The 19,902-nt window shown below is 41.9% G+C and overlaps 1 protein-coding gene across 2 annotated transcripts in view; it reads right to left on the reverse strand.

Annotated features, from left to right (window-relative positions):
• LOC102303242 (ADAMTS-like protein 1) overlaps positions 1 to 19,902 on the reverse strand; it is a 96,648-nt gene that overhangs the window by 21,389 nt on the left and 55,357 nt on the right. For both annotated transcript variants that reach the window (XM_005927695.3, XM_005927698.3), the window contains exon 3: positions 4,846 to 4,973. In XM_005927695.3, the coding sequence (XP_005927757.2) occupies positions 4,846 to 4,973 (128 nt within the window). The remainder of the gene's footprint in view (positions 1 to 4,845; positions 4,974 to 19,902) is intronic.

Here is a 19,902-nt window from a genome sequence, read left to right on the forward strand (position 1 = left end):
CATTGAGACTTAAAGTTATCAAAGTTCTGAGCACGGCTGCTTTGACTGAAAGGAAAGAACAGCAGCACAGTGGCCAAGTAGTCACTAGCTATCTGTTAGTGAACTGGACCACTGTTTGTGGCATTGGTGCCTTTTGAAGAACTTCAATGCAATTATTTGATGAATAATTTAACTTTCTGCGCTGCTAACTGTACTTACAACCTGCCCAGCTGGTTGTTGTTTGTGGATTTCAAGCACTTGCTGCATTAGATTGCACTGTGATGGACAAATTCTGCAAAACGCATAAAACTGTGTTATTTCTTTACCTTTTGCATTTTCATTTATTGGCTACTATATATGCCGATATAGATATAACAGCAAATAGCTATTATTTCCCCTGCAGTCAGGCTCTAGTTCAGTTTCCACACTCGACATATGTTCCTCCATTCTCTGCGATATGAATAATCTTTATAGACAATTTGACTTCAAGCTTACTACTTGTAAAAGAAAATCTCAAAAATCTAAAGCTTTAACACGAGTTTCACAACATTTAAAAATAGGAGTCCCATTTTCTCTGTGTGTCTGAAAAAATGCAAAACTGCACGCAGTAGTAACGCAGACAGAGTAAAGCCCTCCAGCCTGTGTCTGCTGAACAGATTGGAGCAGTTTGGATCACGACTCCCTGCATGACAGTCTGCTTTGTCTCTGCCCAAATTATCGAGCTAACCACTTATTGAAAATGAGGATTTCTTTGTGCTTTGATGCAGAGTGATGATAAACCATTGATGGTGACTATGATAGGGCAATTATCAAAGACCCCAGTGGAAACTAATCAAATGGTATTCTTTTGGGAAGTTAAGAGGAATTCCAGTGTCACTGGCCCTTAGCTAATCTGGAATCATGATTGGAGACGTCACTGACTTTGGACTCAGCAGTGAACGAAGGCTTAAGGTTTTTTACAATGTTATTCCAGAGAATGGAGGGAGTGGATGTGGACCATGTGGCATGGCAAGAACATTAGAACCTGTGACGAATCCAGACGGTCCCCTCTGCCAAATCAAACAGTAGGCCATGGGGCCTGAACCCCTAACAAGAGACTTTCAAAGACCAAGAGTTGAGAGACAGGTAGCTAAGATCTGGATCAGCGTGGAAACTCACACTGGGACAAGCAATATATAAACGAGACGTAAAGAGGCAAAGGGAATAAAATGAATTTCCCTTTTCATTTCCTTTTGATTTTAGAAGCTCTAAAGTGGAGGCTAAGCAGACGTAGGGCCAGGACATGGGATTCATCATGGCGTCATCATAGGTTAGGGAAAAATAACTCGGTTGAAATATCAGAAGTCTTGGAGCACATAAAACATAACTCACAAACTGTGACCCCAAACACAAAAAGACAACTACAGAGAGTGCGCTCATTAGTTAACTGCACGAGACTCAACAAAGACTAAAAGTACCATCTATAGCATTAAACAGAAAAAAGAGAAATCTATTGTAACCATAAAAAAATTGGGCTAGTATTGGATACACAGTAAAATTCATCCGGCCCATAATGTCCATATATATGTCATCAACTCTTCTCGCAAGATTGAAAGTAATTGCACGCAGGGCTCCAAAACCCACGCCACAATATTGATACACTTGAGGCATGTGGGCACACAAAAATGTAGCTGATTTGCTAACGCCTAAAATATGCTCAAGCTATGAGCTCTGCTATTGATCAGTTTAGGAAAGCTAAGAGTTTACTGTTTTATCTCAGGGGGATAATGTGAAGCTGAAAAAGATGGAACAAAGAGCATAACAGAGGCCAGAGTACCGTGAGATTAGGCAAAAATATTGCAGTTGTCAGTGAAATTAATCATGACATCTTTTGTCTTTTTAGTCATTTGTAGGGCAGAGCTGTAGGTCTACTACTGTTAGGAATATTACTAAAAAGGATGGAGGTGTTAATAACACAGCATGGACCACACAGAGTGGTTCCCAAGGCTGTAAAAGAGACATAATCTTGGTTGCTAGGCCAACCTTAATTTAACATTTCATTGCCCTGGAGAAATTTCACTTTCACCCACTTTTGCCTTTAAAAAGTTGCGGCATGCCTTCACAGCCTAATGTCACTTCATGTCACCCACTGTATAATTTCAGTACATATGTGACCGCATTGCTACAGGAAACATCTCCTGCCTACAGTTGTTGATATTTACTTCCCATTGGTGTCATGGTGACAAACGACACAGTCAAATTCTTTGTGAATTTCTTCTAAACAAAGTTGAGGTTGGATCTTTCTTTTTTTCTTTTTAATAACATATACAGATTAATATTTTCCTGCCTAGTGCTTCATTAATATTGGAGCAGCACTTTTTCTTGCCATGACATCTAATCCATATGTTCACACTTGGATCCAACCAGCTATGCTGCTGTTAATAAAGAAGCCGGCGATCAAGTGCAGTAACTTGTGTGGATAGAAGTAATGAAGGCCAGGTAATCTGCGGATAGTCTGTACTTCTGCACGTGCCCTTTCGAGAGGTTAACTAACTCTGGTGTGTTTTGCAGTAGCAATAAGTGCCCTGTATGTGCGTGTGTGCATTAAAAAGTCAGAGAGTTGGAATGGTATTGGTTTGGAGGGTGTTGCAGGCCTATTTCCAGCTCCCTTTTCCAAAGAGTCACACACACACACACACACACACATACACATACACAAGGGGCCTTGTGCTATGCTTTTTAATGATGCCGTTTGATCTGCTACCCGAGGCCAGGCTACGACTCCCTCATTCCCACGCAAGAGCAGGGTGAGGTGGGACAAGGTGGAACGAAGCCTCCTACCATTTGCTCAAGAGCTCCATACATTATGGCAACTGCCAGAGTTGGTAAACAAACCTGCCTGGACTTAGAGGAGGCGGAGAATGTACATCAACACATACACACGCTGCCTATGTCCCGTATGAAGCTCAAGCCCCAAACACCTCTTAACAAGTCAATTGCTCCTGAGGTTTGTCTGACCAAAATATTCTGGGCAGGCAAAGAGAAGTGGTTGCTCCAGAGATCGTGAAATGAACTCCTCAAAGAGACATTGACCTCAATGTTTACAGTGCAGTACACGGGGGGTGGGGGGTGGGGGCCCTCTGGCACTCGTATGCTGCTCAGTCTTTTTGTCTAGTGCCAGTGCAGATGGATTCATGGTTGCAGACATATGAGAGCCTTTCACAGTACCTCGGTTGTGACCTCAAGAATGATGTGAGTTGTTCTGGCAGTTTGATCCTAGACTATTGCACTGTTTCATGATTTGAGTGACTAGTCCTGTCACTAGGGGTGCTACCTCTGCAGCCAGCAGCAAACGTCACTGGTTACCTTGAGTTGAGCAGCAGTATATTCTGGGAACTGTAAAACAGAGGAATGCAAGTGAAGTCACCCTGCAGCTATTTCCCAGCCTATAAATGTGACAACATTTCTAAGGAAAATGTACTGTCTCCCTTCTTATGTCCATTTTTCCCACTTGTTCCTTAAATTTGTTTATAATTGACCACTTTACCCAATGCACTCGGTCCCTGAGCTTTAATCTTGGAGCACTGTGGGTTAGCTTGAAACCTTACCGACCAGGTGACTCTGGCACAAGGATTAAGAGGTTCCTGATATAAGCATGAGATGATGAGCAGTGGGAATCCATCCAATGCGGGACTCCGTGTTTGCACAGCCCAAATTCTGTCACATAAAACACTTATTAAAAGCGGCATGTAGTTTCGCAAGAGTCACTGATTGTTCTGCTCTGATCTGTGAGGAAACATGTTGGGGTCATTACTGAAATTCAGATTCCAAATGTCAATGATGAATTCAAGATTTTGGCTCACATGGCTGTCTAGACGGGTCCATAGTGGATCCACTCAGGGATCTTTAACAGTCATGTGTATTTTGAGCACTCCACTTACAACCCAAGGGAATGGAGGATTTGATTTGTGGGATTTACTCACACTATTAAAACCCCTGCCTAAACCTAAAAGCAATGATGTTGCATTTTGATGGAAATCCGTCCAACTTCAGTCAGGACTTTCTACTTTAGAAGAGGAGATTAGCTCAGATCACGTTTGAACACACGCTAACAAATTGCCGGTGGGATGTTTCCATTTTTCTGAGGGTCACTGAGGTTCTAACTTTCAATTTACAGCAAGTGCTCTCCTGCTGTGATGTAGTCATCATTTAATGACTGCGCTATAAACTCAACAGTTACATCAGGCCACTGATTTTTGTTTTAAAAAGGCTCTTTATGCCCCTGCTTCTCATAATGATTGTTTTTTCTGGAATTTTTTCTGCATCTGAGATTTTTAGACCTGATATCAGTGTAAATGCTGCCCAAAGGATTGTAAAAATAAAATAATCCTCATTTGTCTTTTAGCTTCTCTCCCTTTAAGAGGTTTTTGGCTGCTTGGCTGCCTCTTACAAATTAGATGACCATATTAGGATATCCGCTCTCTCTGATGTCAGCAAGACCCATTATTTGGAAAAAACACCTGAAATTGAGCTTCTAGAGGAGTCTTAAGTTGAACTTTTGGCTAATATGAAGTAGTAAATACACTGACCCCATTATTTAACACCCACCCACAACTATAATATTTACCTCAATGACAGAAATAAGGAAAAGCAGTTTAGTATGTTAACTTCTAGTAATGTCTGCAAGAATGTGAGCAATCTCTAATCTTTATTTCTCCATCATCAATATTTTTACGTGTGCGGCTTCTCCTTCTGAAAAGTCTGATGTTGCAGGAGACGTTAGCCTTGCAAATGTTAATATTACTCTATGAAGAGAACCAGACCAGCTCTCCCGACACTGTTGCATGTTCTCTCACAGGTTACCTCTGTGAAGCTTTTGGGTCTTACTTGGAACTGAGGCATCGTCTGAGGGAGTAGGAGGCTCCTCCGCCACATGTACGAGAGCATTCACTCCAGGAACCCCAGGCGTCCCAAAGCGTGTCTCTGTCCTCTTCTGATCGGGCCGTACGCGAGCTCTACACACCAGAAGAAGAGACGTTAATATGCAGTGTTTTGGACACTCTGATAACAGGCGTCTGCAGTTATCAGCCTTCATCAGCTCTACAGAAGCTGAGATAAAATAAACTGATCACTGAAGCTCACTGTCATCTTTATATTGGACTCTTTGACCTTATGACTTAGCAAAGATCTCCCATCATTACAGAAAGCAGCTCTTTAGCCAAGTGAGTTGTGGCTTCCTGCAGCCATTCCTTAAATTGAGGAGCTTAAAAAAACCTAAAAACTACAATAAAAGTGCACATGACAGGAAAAGAGAGGCACTAAGAGGAAGTAATCACGAGTTCTTGACTTCTGGCCCTTTTGCGTATTTAAAATGTCTGAGTCATGCATTAAAGTTTGAAATATTAGTCCTTGCTTAAGGCTCGGGCCACACTCGTGTGCCTCTCTCTGTTAATTGCATTGTGCTGTATTTGGCAGAGGAGACGGGAATATTACTGCGGCACCCAAAATCAATATTATGAGAAGCTAAATTTTACAACTACAAGGACAGCATGCGTCTCGGATGTAGGGTGACAGCCAAAAAAAATTAAGATCCTCGCTATCTCAGCTCCTGTTTACCTCATAAAGTCTTTGGTATTTTCCGAGTGGACTAACTCGCCGTGCTCGTAGGGAAAGGTTTAGTTATAATGCCGCTGCTGTCAGGCAATATGGCAATATCTATTGTTGTGTTTAAGTCAAGATAGTTTTCCTCTGCTTCACTTTTCTCAATGCCCTTTCCAGAGCTGACTGAATGAAGCAATAGAGAGCTGCATTTTCTGAATACCGGGCTCAGATTAGGTGAAAAGGGAAACAGATTGTTTTTGCTATCTAGAACAAGGACTCAGTGAAGGTATTCTATTTAAAACCTGCCAGTGAGACTGAGGTAAAGGAAAAAACTGATCCTGTACCTGTTTAATGGATGACAACTTGGAAAAGTAAAAAAAAAAAAAGACTTGGAACTTGGAACCAACATTGGGACAAATCGTCCACCTCCTGTGGCAACAGGAATGTGGCTGAAGCGCAAACACAGTCAATAAAGTAACCTGCCAATCTTCCAAGGGGGTTTGGGAGTGTTCAATGGGAGCAGATGAATACAAGAGAAAAATTATCATTTTTTTAAACCACTCAGTCTTCATAATGCTGCTGGACCATGAAAGACTTCTTTTCCTAACATTGCAGAAATGCTGCTATTGTGTGCTCTGGACAGCGTCGCACAATAGGGACTTTTACACCGTGAGGCGGCAGTTTGTGTCTGCACATCCAACAGAGTTTTTGACAGTGATTTAAAATTTCCAGCTCTTGCAGATTAGGCATGAAATGTGAGCCCTAAACAAGTTCATTTACCCAGAAGCCGCTGAACATTAGGGGTGGGGTGTGTTCAGAAAATGAATTTGCACCTACTGGGCAGTTTACAGTGAAGATCCAGGCTTGCGTTTGAAGTAGAATGCTTTAAGATAGAAAGGTTTTTTTAGGGGAAAGCCAGTTCATGCTGACCTCTTTACCCCCTTTTTCCTCCCTCGAACAGCATGGCAGTGCACTTCAAATACAGAGATGAATGGATCGTGCAAAGAAAAACAGTAACAATGCAATAATAGGGCTCCGATTATTTTCCTTGGGTCATGGGAGGAAAAACACCCATGCTGTACAGTCCTGAGAGGGGATGGCGGGTTCACGTTATTAAAAGTGCGTGGGGACTGATATAAATGGCTGTCAGTGCTGATGACGCCTGAGGAACAGCAGAGAGGAATGGCAAAACCTAAACACAGCCAGCGGAGCATACAGCCAAACATATCGGCAGCGGCGCTACTTTCTGCACGGGCCAACTATTTCAATGTTTGGATCCCGGTAAATAAACACAGGCTGCGCTCTGGGCAGCCGGTTAGTGCACCACCTTAATTCTCCTTTGAAAAGCAATCAGTGAATTTTGCACTCAATTACGACTGAGGCTGTGTGTTGCAAAGCCAAGAGTGCTCGAGGCGCAGAGAGGCTTGCGAAGAAAGAGGAGTGGAAGTAGATGAAGGATGAAGGGATGGAGATGAAGAGGTTGTTTGGCTCGCTGCGCTGCTATTGTTCTCAATGAAAGCGGAGGAAGACAAGGCTCCGCTAGCTGGACGGCTGTCCTGCTGGGATTTGGAGCCAATAATCAAACGGCTCAGATATCTACTCTTCCTTAACCCTCCATCACTGCACGTCCCACCGCTTCTGCTATGATCTATCGCGCTTCTTATTTCATTTGAGCGTTCATGCACCCATAACTGACTCATAATGCTTCCTAAAACTCTTTGCAAAAGCACCTTTGCAAACACAAACTATTATTTGCTCACTGGCGCTCATGCTGTGAAAAAAAACCAGAGCAAATACACGAGGGTGACAACCGCAAGGCCTTTGTTTTTCCACAAGGTAAAAAAGCGGAAATGAGCATATGATTAAAGATCACTTAACTCCACGTTATGAGTTATTCTGATGGACGGATTCTATTTAAGTCACCTGTCAGCAGCTGAGACTAAAAACACTTTCCCCGAAGATGGAAAACTCCTGAAAAAGGGGAAAAAGAAACCCGACTCTGGTGCCTTCTTTTGCAGACTGTGTCAATACGACGGCCTTTGCAGTTGGCAAAGACACATGATATTTGCACATCTGCTAAATCCCTTGTCATGTGGCCAGCACTGCGCAGCACAGTACTGTACTCACGGTCACGCTGTGAGGAAGGCACTGTAATGTAACAGTGAGCCTGCAGCTCGCTGACCTCCGCATGCACAAGTCCTTTTTTCATGGCTTAGGTTAAAAAACATAATAATATAATAAGACAATGCTGCAGGACTGCTGTAGCTGACCTGGCAAAGCTACTGTTGAGAAGACTCCAGGATGTGGAGAGTGCACTGCTTACTTCAAAATACACACACATGCAAGCATAAACACTCAAATAGATGCTTTTAGAGGACATTAATAACCAAAGACAAAATAAAAACTTTAAAATGCAATTGAGATAACAGGGTAAAAATCACAGTACCAGAAGTAGAAGAGCTGTCATCAACAGCATGCAGGGTGAAAAGTCTTGTTCCATGCCTTTTTCAAAGTGTGTGTGTGTGCGCGCGCGCGTGTGTGAGACCCAGTCCCTCCAGGTCTGCTCGTGAGTACTTCTGCGTGTGTGTCTGGGTCCAATGCGTGACGGCCTCCTCCGTGGGTCACTCTGCGTGCTGTGTCTGCCTCCCTGCCTGCCGTCTCCTGTCTGACTTGCTCCCGTTCTTTCTCAAGAGTATCTTGGGGAAGCGGAGGGAGGGAGAGGGGGCAGGGAGAGCGTGGGTGAATGTGTGTGCGTGTGTGTCCGTTTTAGAGCGTGCACTGCATGAAAGTTGGAGGAAGTAATCGGAAGGGCGGGGGGGGGGTTGATCCAAGCACCATGAGCCCTCAGGTCTGGCACATTAGCCAATCAATAAATGGGCTTCAGATGACAGTGTTAGTACAAACAAGAAGCTGGGCCAGCAGCAGCTTCACAGCTTTGCATGTTTGTGTGTGTGTGTGTGTGTGTGTGTGTGTGTGTGTGTGTGTGTGTGTGTGTGTGTGTGTGTGTGTGTGGGTCAGACTGTCAGAGAGAAGGAATAATGGCAGACAGACAACTGTAAACCAATTTTCTTCTTTTCCATTTCTTTTCCTAATATCTCAAGTTTCCGTCTCACTCATGCCACTGCTTCCTCTTTCTTTTAAGCTTTGGATGGGTTTTTTCCCTCTCTGTCGTTTTCCCTCACTCTGTGTTGGAAATGTCAGAAACTCTCAGTCATACTGTGACATCTTTAGAATTAACCTTTTATTTCCAGCCTGCTTGCGCAGAACTGGTGACTTCAATTACACATCTGAGCAAAGCAGAGACACATTTGGCACTGCCATACTTCACCTTTGGCTCCAAATCACTTTATTTTTCCCATAGAGTTACATATGTGAGCCTCCATGTTAAATCAGATGACATAGTGTGGTCACTGAAGCTATCAGGATAGACTTTTCAGCCACCCGCCTACAACCCCCTTTTTTATGAGCTAAAGGTTTACTTCAATGGAGCCTTTTATAACATCTGGCAGTTTAAGCTAGAGAACATTTACACCGTGGAGGTGGGGGACAAGCCAGGTGTCCCCTGGAGGGACAAATCCTGTAGTTATTTAAAGAAAAAAAAAACACCCAGTAAGATGGACAACCCTTTGGCACAGGGGGAATATACTTATACACTGAGTGGCTTTCCAGCTTCCTTTTGCGATGGCAGGACGCAAAAAAACAAAAATCTGAAACCCAACATTAAAAATAGCACAGGCAAAATGACCCGCTGGCATTCCTTGATGTTACTCACAAGGTAGCAGGCTATCATTCAGGCATCCAACCCCGAGGTTCCAAACACAATAAAAACTCTGTGCCCTTCGAATCAAGGCCTCACATCTTCTTCCCAATCAAACACCAAATCAAAAGCCGCATAATTGGTATCAATTAAGGCTGAGAGGAATGTGCTGCACTCCAGAGCAAATAGTCAGCCACCCTAATCACAACATCGGAGCAGACGTCTCGACACTTAACACGGCACACATACACTTTTTTATATTTCAGCTCTACAAAGCAAACCTGTCTCGAAGTCCAAAGTCACTGACAGAATCGGACTTAGCTTGTTTGATTTGGTAGGTTGAGCATGTTCCATGAATTGGGGAATTATCTTAACGCACACACACTGGTGTAGTCTGTGGTGCCAGCAGGGAAGGACGTGGACTTTGACATGTTCACAGGCTGATGCGGCCCATGCATTCTCAATCCATAACCCTGTGATATTTACTTTTAGAAGAAATCCTTCTCGTATTTGCCAATGTGTGACTACAGAAAATAAACCGTGGCATCAATGATGTGCCTGGAGCTTAAAACCAAACACCCGAGGAGGAAATTAACGGTTTTGATTGACACGAGCTTGGAGACGGCTCTCTACCACAACACTGCCGAAGGTGTCTCCTGACAATTTAAACAACAATCCATGAAGATGATGAGGTGAGAAAAAGGATAGAGCGCATTGTTATTTTACACAAGGGCAGGCTCGGATATTAGGTTGCATGAGAGAAGCATGCAGGAGGTTGTGAGGATTAGGGGAAATGACTGTCCACAGACAAATGCTCCACTGTCTTAAAAGATGATTCTGCTTTAATATGAAACAATGGGTTAGGATAACATTGGCTGCCCCAAAGTAATTGCTGACATATGGGAACAAGGTTGAATCACAACAACAATCTCACAGAGCCAGAAACAAGAAGACTGACTGTAAACAAGCCAACAGCTAATTTAGATCCCCTTTTATTTTGCAGTTAAAACTTAAAGTGAGCGCATTCACATGATGGTAAAAGTCCTATTAAAGTTCACCCAAGTTTTCCTGACTGAAGTCATCGATTCAACAAAGTGCTGAAAACATTACTCAAAGATTTTGGTCCATATTGACATGACAGCATCACGCAATGGCTGCAGATTTGTCAGCTGCACATCCATAATGTGAATCTTCAACTCTACCACATCCCAAAGGTGCTCTATTGGAATCAAATGTGGTGACTGTAGAGGCCATTTGAGTACATTGAACTCACTGTCATGTTCACGAAACCAGTTGGAGGTGACACTGTGGTCATAGAGGGATGGAAATGGTTACTAACAATATTCAGGTAGGCTGTGGTGTGTAAATGATGCTCAGTTGGTAATAAGGGCCCCAAAGTGTATCAAGAAAATATCCCTCACATCATTACGCCACCAGCCACAACCGCCCATAGAAAGCAGGATGGATCAATACTTGATGTTTAGCTGATAGGAGTGGTGGCTGGTGCTGTTTCCTGGTGCTGTAGCCCTTCTGCTTCAAGTTTTCACATCTTCCATGCTTAGAGATGCTCTTCTGATTGTAACCAGTAGCTATTAGTTACTGTTGCCTTTCTATCACCTCGGGGCAGTTGGGCCATTCTCTTCTGACCTCTGACATCAATGAGGCATCTTTCATCTAGAGAACTGGAACTCACTTCACATTTTCTCTGTAAATCCAAGCGACGGCTGTGTGGGAAAATCCCAGCAGATCAGCAGCTTCTGATACACTCAGACCAGCTTGTCTGACAGCAACAACCAAAAGTCCCTGTTCATTTACCTTCAATCGCTTCTAATCATCTTCCCGACCCTCACTGGTTTTCACCAGTTGGATTCTGTGTTAGTTTTTGTCATCTTCCGTTTTCCTTTTTTAGCTGTTACTTTACACTTACTTGCTGACTCACCAGTTCTCCTTGTGGTCCTGCCGTCGCTTTAATGTTTTGCCCTCTGTCGCTTGTGTTTTCCTGTAATTTATGCAAGGTTAATCACCTTTGTACTCAAACTTATCTTTTTCTCAGTATTCCTGCTTTTTGTGTCTATATTTAAAAAAAATATGCCCATAACACTACTGTTCATGTGATGTTTTCAATCTAATTAAAAATAATCTAAAGCCCTCAATTAAAGATTATATGAAGTTGTTAAGCTTTGAATTACCACAGACACACTGGTTGATATTTCTTTTTCCCCCCAAACGATATCATTAACAAGTGAAAAAAGTAAAGATGAGGGAAATGTAGTTGCCCATCCATCCATCCATCCATCCATCCATCCATCCATCCATCCATCCATCCATCCATCCATCCATCCTCACCTATTATCCTAACATGTTTTTGGAATGTGGGAGGAAGCCAGTAGAGAGACCCTGAGAAAACCTGCACAGGCGCGATGAGAACAACATTCAGTTGTATGGTAATAAAAAAACCATTTCATGGCCGCTGCTTCCACCCATCCCCGTGTTGTCTTTAGGCAGATACAATCTCTCATTTGATTGTGACAAATCACCACCATCTGTCATAAAATCACTCGATTCTCTCTCAGTGTGCAGCGCTGGGATTATGAGCAGGGTTTCACCTGGTTGCACAACACTTGAGAACCCCTAATGATGTCTCTGTGATAAACAGCTGACAATACAGCATGTATTGCTCAGCAAAATGAGCTGTTCATCATTATTAGTATAGAATGATGTTAAAGTTAACTTTGTTGTTGTTTTTACGTTTTAATGTGATGGAAACTGAGCCAACCCCATACATTTGAAAACACCGCTTCTATCATCACTCGCTGTCTGGTGAAACGACTAGAAAAGCTCTCTCATGCTGAATGTGTTTGAGGTCTTGTAAAGGGTCACTATGTTGACTTTCCAAGCAGCAGATGTTTAACTGATACCGCTCCTCTGCTGCAGAAGAAAGAGTCAAATTAAAAGATTACAATATTATGATGCGATGACATTACTTAACAGTTCCAGCATTCTGAGGAAGAGAGACAAATGAAGCTAGAGTTAACGAGAGACTCACATCGAAAGCCCGAACCCTCAGCTCCCACGAGAAGACTTTAATGGTTCGGGCGGGATATAAATGGTAGCCTCCCACCACCCTCACAGACGACGTATGTGCACCAGGCATGATTTATACGAAAGCCATTGTTTAAAAAGCTTTCTGAGCCACGGTATAAAATGTTTTACCAGGACAAGGATTTTACGACTTGCAGCTGAAAGTCAACCACACTTCCCCATCCCACTAAAACCAGAGGATTAAAATAAAGATGTAATTCCCTGACAATCATCTAAATCCAATTAAAGCCAGATGGGAGCTGAAATGAAATTAAGCAGCGTTACAGCTAAAACATGTTACTCCCTAAATATCTCTTTTTTTTCCAACATTGTCACCTAAGCTTTAGGTTTTACTGCTTCCACATCCACGCATTCCACATGAGTCAAGCTTTTCCTCTCATCGTTCCTTAATCGTGATTGATTATTATTTAATACTCCATCCAGAGGAGCGGTCAGCTGGATCGTTGAGCCTTGCGAGCGAGCTGGTTTCAGTGTTTGGTGGTAATGTGAAGATGATAGATTTACAGAGCCATAAACACACCTATTGAGATTACTGTATCATGGCTCAGGTGGGAGGATGCATGCAAAGGCACGGGATAAATAATGCGCTCGAGGGAAAGACGAACGCCAGCTCGTCCTCCGATGGGCCAATCTCTTCTGGCTTAGAGTACATCTTCTCGGTGAACTCCCCGTAGCTCTGCAGAGGAAGACATTTGTTCTGTCTCGATTTTGGGGCCACAGCTTTTTGGAGTATGCATGAAAGCAAAAATGATTTGTTTTTCAGAATAGCAGGCACATGAGAGCTCAGGTCTTGTAGAGTTGCATTGCCCCAGAACAACCTGTGAGATTGGATTGCTTACAATAGCTTACCGGTGAATTTATTTGACATTAGCTATTAAATCAGTCCAAAAAACCCCGATATAATCAGCAAGGTTAAGAGGGACAAAACTATGAATAAAATTAATGAAAAAAACAGATATAACGAGAGCATGATGGGAATTCTCTTATTTTTTATTCTACAAACTCTAGCATTGGACAAATTGAAATACTTGCTTGATTTGCCAGATCAACAAAGAAAGTTTTCATAAAATTCACCAAAAAACAGAAATTTTGGGTTAGCTTTATTCTCCAGGGACAAGAAATCAGGCGACTATAAATTAAATGGTCACATGGACATGTCAACAATGACGTATATAAATTAAATTCAGTTAAATTCATTTCAATGCCATTTAAATAGCATATAAAAGTCAACTTAAGCCGTTTATGTTGTGAGGTAAAGACTACATGAAAACAGAGAAAAGCCCAACAATCAGGCGACCCTTTGTAAGCAAACACATGGCGACAGTGGGAAGGAAAAACTCTCTTTTAACAGGAAGAAACCTCCGGCAGAACCAGGCTCAGGGAGGGGCGGGGCCATCTGCCGTGACCAGTTTGGTGTAAAGAGAGGAAGACAAGACAAAAGCGCGTCAGTTTAATACTTAAATCAATCAAGAATTGGATCGATAAAAAAAGTATGTCTTGATATAAGGGTACAATAAGCAAAGAGGCACTTTCTTTCCTCTAAAACAAACCACCACTGTGCTCAGCTCACAATATTTTCTAACAATTTACTGTGCTGTTTATGGTGACATATTGAATAAGCCACATTCTGATCCCACCTGAGAAAGCCTCTAAAAACTCCACATGCAGGCCACAGCGCTGAGAGGACTCGAGCACGTAATTAAGAATCAGCAGTGACATTTACTACTTCCTGAAGCCGTGTTCATGTGCTCTCACCATCAAGCTTTTCCCATTAGCACGCATATGTTTTAGCAGCTTTCTGGTGAATGCAAAGGCTAAGTTCATCAGGGTCCCACTACACAAAGCCCACCACCTCACACACACTCCACATCCCTCTTTCACCCACCCACGGCCACTGTGGTGTTTTAAAGAGGGTACGAAAGGAAGGGATGGGCATAAATTAGCCGCGTAAAGCCGCTGGAGTGAGTTAAACTGGCCCGCCAGGCTGGGGCTAGAGTGAAACGGGGAGCGTGGGACCTGCATCCCGATCTGGGCCGACGCTAAGCACCGCAGCTTATTTATGGGATAGCCGGCATCAAGTTGATCCCCCGTGTTTCAAAATGGAGACCATATTGCCGTATCATCTGGATAATATAGCTGCTGCTCAGAACAGTTTACACATGTTTTCTGAAAATATACTTCCTTTTGTTGAAATCAATCTAAAAAAACCCGTCAATTTAGGGTGTGTGTCCACTGACAGCTGTTTTTGCTCTGGCAGTGTCTACTTTCTATACAAATACAATGTTCAGTGTTAACAGTGCTCACTGAGCATTGCAAAAACACCCTTAGCGCACAGATTTTTTCCTGCTATGCTCACAGTGCTCTCACTTGAAAACAGTTCAGTTGGAACGGCAATGCGTTTCTCTGTGTCACGGCTCTCTCACCACCCAATCAATATCTAAAGGTGATAGGACTAATGACGTGAGTAACGACGGTGGAAAAGTTGTTCCTGCCCGTCACTAACAAGCCAGTTATTTATGATCTAAGAGGTTGCTGTCTGTAATAAAGCAACAACAAAAGCTGGAGAGAAGTGCTTGGACTAAGTTCTTTGCAACTACAGTTAGTTGTAATAAGAAGACACTAAAGATTCAACATGTGAACTTTTTGAATCAACATCTTAATGCTGTGATTTTACATCCTGATATTTTCACAGTTCTTAAACACCAACATTGGTTTTGACCATAGCAAGTAGCCAACAATGCCTCCGTGCACCACCTTTCTCACAACTACAAACAGATAAACTTAGCATCTCCTAGAATGGGAGGCAGAGCCTTAAACTATCAGATCCCTTTTTTCCGGAAACAGCTCCCAGTTTAGATTCAGGAGACAGACATCCGCTTTCCTTTAAAGTTTAGACTTAAAACTTTCTTTTTTGATAAAGCATATAGTTAAGGCTGGATCAGGTCACCCTAAATAAGGGGTCTCGAACTCCAGGCCTCGAGGGCCGCTGTCCTGCAGGTTTTAGATGTGTCCTTGATCCAACACAGCAGATTTAAATGGCTAAGTTACCTCCTCAACATGTCTTGAAGTTCTCCAGAGGCCTGGTAATGAACTAATCATTTGATTCAGGTGTGTTGACCCAGGATGAGATCTAAAACCTGCAGGACACCGGCCCTCGAGGGTCATGTTCTTTTTTGCTCTTCCCCATTACATCAGTGTAATTTGTGCCAGCTGTGTTTCCCAGGTGTTTCCTCTTTGCCCTGTTTCCCTCTTCCTTTTACTGTCCGTGCCTTCCTATGCTCGTCATCGCAATCACCCTGATTCCCCGCTGTGTGTTCTGCCTACCTGCCTGTTTAGTTACATGTATCTTCCAAGTTTAGTTAGTGTTGTAGTTTCTGATGTTCAGCAATAAAGCTGCCTTTTGAGTTTACTGTTTATGTTTGAGTCTGCGCTTGGGTCCTCTCCTGCCTGCTTCACAGGGCTAGCGCATGACCGAATCTCTTACACAACCTGTCTTTGTCTTGTCTCCCTCCCCTTACCCCCAACCAGTAGCAGCAGATGGCCGCCCCTCCCTGAGCCTGGATCCACTGGAGGTTTCTTCCTGTTAAAAGGGAGTTTTTTCTTCCCGCTGTCGTCAGGTGTATTTTAAATGCAAAATTGACAGCTGGAATGAGGTTGTGACCGCACAGCAATGCAATCTCTATTCTATTCTAGCACAGACAAGATGACAGGCATCCATGTTTTTTAAATATAAGAAAAGCATATTTTTCATATATCACCAAAGAAATCACCTACCCTTCAAATTTATGCAAAAAAAACCCTATGGAGTGTACAGTTTTAGTGTTACGGTCAGTTCGATTAGCAGGAGAAAAGCTGGCGGAGCTGCTTTGAGCTCATTTGTTCTATTAAATATTAATATACAAACAATTTTTAAAACAAACTAACCTTAGAAAGACAGAGCTGACCCTTATTATCCATCAGTGCCTTGTGAGTCAGTAACACAAGTTTTTTTATATACCACTGCGAGACATTTGAAAGAATGTCCAGAGTGGATTCAAAAGTAAGAACCGGTTTTCTTGTATTGTTTAAAAGGCTGTCTGGGAAAACTTACATTATAATAAAAATATATTGCAGCTGTTTGCAGGAGTCATTTCAAGTAATAAAAACTGTGAAATCCAAGTTTTTTGGCTGTAATAGCCTCCTTGTGGAATGCAAAACTGTAAATATGACATGCATGATCATGTCAGGGTCCATATCAGTTTCTAAAAGCACACATCAAACAGTAAACCTATACGACCCTACTCCTACCCCACGAATAGCTAATCTCAGTAGAAAAGGACACAGAACAAACACTGACTAATTACTGACACCATGAGAGTCAATAGAGAGCAATCCACCGAAGCGCAGACATGGAACAGGCTTCCTAGTTAAAACTGCAAAATGAGACAAAACAGTTGACCAACCGTTTTCTGAGCACTGACAGCAAGGAGCAACCCCAGATAAAAAGACCCCTGGTTTGTCTCAGCAGCTTATTATTCATGAAGTGTGAGTGTGGAGTTTTTAAACTCAAAGCAAGCTGAAGCTTTTCAAATCACAAAGTATGTCTCTGATGTGCTATATACTCTTCGCACAGCTCAGGTTTCAGTTTTTAACCCTAAAATTAAGTCACAGCAGTAACATATGTTTTCCATTTTCTGAGATGTATTGCATGTTGTCTTTGGCTCTAGGACGATCAGAGAAAGTGATAGTAATACGATAAAGGTGGTCAAAGGAGGCTTAAACCTTTGGAGCATCCTCTGAAATCTGACGTTTTTTGCTCCGTTAAATAATGATGCAATTACACGGAAAGTAAAGGGGCGTGCGCTCTTCAGTTCCTTGTTCTGACCTGTGTCTGACCTATAAATATGGAAACGATTAAAGTAGGAAAAAAATGGACGACACCTTGAGCACACTGTGTTGCACAACTGGAGTTGGAGATTCACTGAATATTTTATATTCACACAATTAGGTTTTCATCAAAACAGTTCTCAAGCAATTGCTCACTCTCTGATGAAGGCTGTTGGCGTCGGTTTTTGTTTAAATGTGTCCTAGCCAGTTTCAAATCTGAGAAAAGCTATTCAACCGCACTTTCCTTTCTACTGTGTGTGAAGCTGTGAAGGTTTTCTTATCGCTGCCTGTATGACGGAGTTATGGGAAGGTGATAACACGGAATTTATGTTGCTCTGAAGGCTGATAGTGCAATCTTCACATTTTTATCTTAAATATGGGCTCAGATAAGATGACTTCAAGTTTGTTTGATGATGCTTAGAAGTGAGTTCAGAGCCTGTGGATTTTTATAGCTGCAAAGCTATGAAGAAATCAACCGAATGCTAAAAACACAACAAGAAAAATAGTTAAATCTCAGTGAGGATACAGGTACATAAAGTAATCACTAAAAGCCTTCTTTACTGTATTTGCGTGTTTTATATATTAATTTTGTTTTCTTTGTTCTGTAAACCTACTTTAAGGAGTTTGTAGTGCAGCAAAAACAAATGCAAATTGCAGGATAGTATATAGATTTTTTCCAGTTTAAATTCAAATTCTATTTTATCTATTTAGCAACAGTTGCTTCAATGCACTTACTATTGTAAGGTAAAAAATGCATGACAACAGAGAGAAACCCCAACAATCAAAAGAATAGTTTCTAGGTAATTGTGGACTAATAAGTCAAGGTGACCTTGAAAAGCTCACGTCTGACCTTGAGGTCAAGGTCACCAGGGTTTTTACTTATTAAAGGCTTTTAATAGATACACCTATAGCTCATTGTCTATAACTTCTTCTTCCAACTGAAAACCTGGTTTTAATAAACAGTCTGAGAACAAAAAATGAACAAATAAAATAAAGCACATTTTCAATATTTCTTTTTAGTGGTTGTTTAAGTATATTAGCTTTATCTGTAGTTACTGTATCACAGACATACATTTTTACATGTCCAAAAAACACCTGAGCTATAACTTCCATGAGAATTCCTTATTTTTAAACACTTGTGCTCCTTTTACAAGCTCAGAATCATATTATCCACATAGACAGTGTGACATCTCTTATGTAATATACTCCTCTCTCTAGAACTTGTCATGGTGCCGGGAGTGCTGACAGCTCTTTCAAGCAGTCAAACTTTAAAACATCAACTGGGCTTTGTCTTGTAGCGCCCACATTCACAAAGAGGAAACTATCCATCAGCCTGCCACAGATCTGCTTTCAAGCGTTCCTCACCCATATGCCTGTGCAATTGCCCGAGAAACACAGAGGACGCAACAGTAACGCAAAAAAAGGCATTGTGGCTGTTTCTCTCTGATATTGCTCAGTTAGATTTTTGAAGTGAGATGAATCTATCCAAAACTGAGTCTTTCATTAAGCTGACTTCAGCCTGTTAAAATATGAACAGGAAAGACAAAGTTAAAGACATCCTACTAAAGAAAAAGGAAACATGAGTCAACCAAGATTTGAACACTTCCATCCCATTTTTATTTTTTCTCTTGTAGCCTCACTGCTTTACAGACACTCACTCCATCTAGTCTTCTCTTTCCATCCCTCTTACATAAAGTACACTGTACTGCATTTCAGCTCAGCCTGTCTAAACCCACAGTCACAGTACTCGTATCATTTTACTGGTGGCGTGCCTTATACAGGCCAGTGTTATCAATCTACTACTTAAAGGCAAGCCACTTTTATTAGTATCACATGAAGAAGCTGTCTTCCCAAAGAGACTAACAGTATAGCTGCGTCAGCCTTTAAAACTTAAGCTTACAGATCTTGCTGTTAGGTTTAAATACCTCTTAAGCACTATGTTATCTACTAGCAAACTTTATACCCCTAGCCAAAAGACAAGTAGCTTTAGTGTTACATTTTCTCTTTTGTTTAGGTAGATTAGCTGTTAATGAGCGTCTTTTAAAATGAATTTTCACAAAGAAATGACAGAAAATGTACAATCCAACTGCTAAATTTACATTGTGTGCAGCTGTACACTGCAATAATTATGTGTTGTTGTCGCAAAATCCCAATGGCACATCTGGACTTGTCTCAAGGCACATCAGTGCAAATCATGGAACTAGAGAGTTTCTTACCAAGTCGGCTAAAACAACTTAAAACATGATTATTAGATACTACTAACTGTCTACTGTTAGTACAGTTTCATGTGGTACACTATATGCACTCTATACTTGTATTATGTAAATTCTGATAGGCTGGTGTTGTCACCACAAGTTATGATCTTTCCAGATTACATTTACAATTTTACAATACACTAGTTTTTGCATTTCATGGATATTTCCAACTCACTGCCTCTCCTACATGTAACTGTACACCTTTCAAAGTGAAGACTACAATTTAACCTGCACAAACACTAAACAGCAGCAGCTAACTAGAGGTGGTGGCCAGATGAGTCCAAACGTTGGTAGTATCCATACCAACACAGTTAGTGGTGTCGGACTGATACTAGTGTAATAGCATCAATAATGTGTTTCTAC

This window comes from Haplochromis burtoni, unplaced genomic scaffold (assembly GCF_018398535.1).
Source record: "Haplochromis burtoni strain Fernald_Lab_line unplaced genomic scaffold, NCSU_Asbu1 Contig_102, whole genome shotgun sequence".
Lineage (NCBI taxonomy): Eukaryota > Metazoa > Chordata > Actinopteri > Cichliformes > Cichlidae > Haplochromis > Haplochromis burtoni.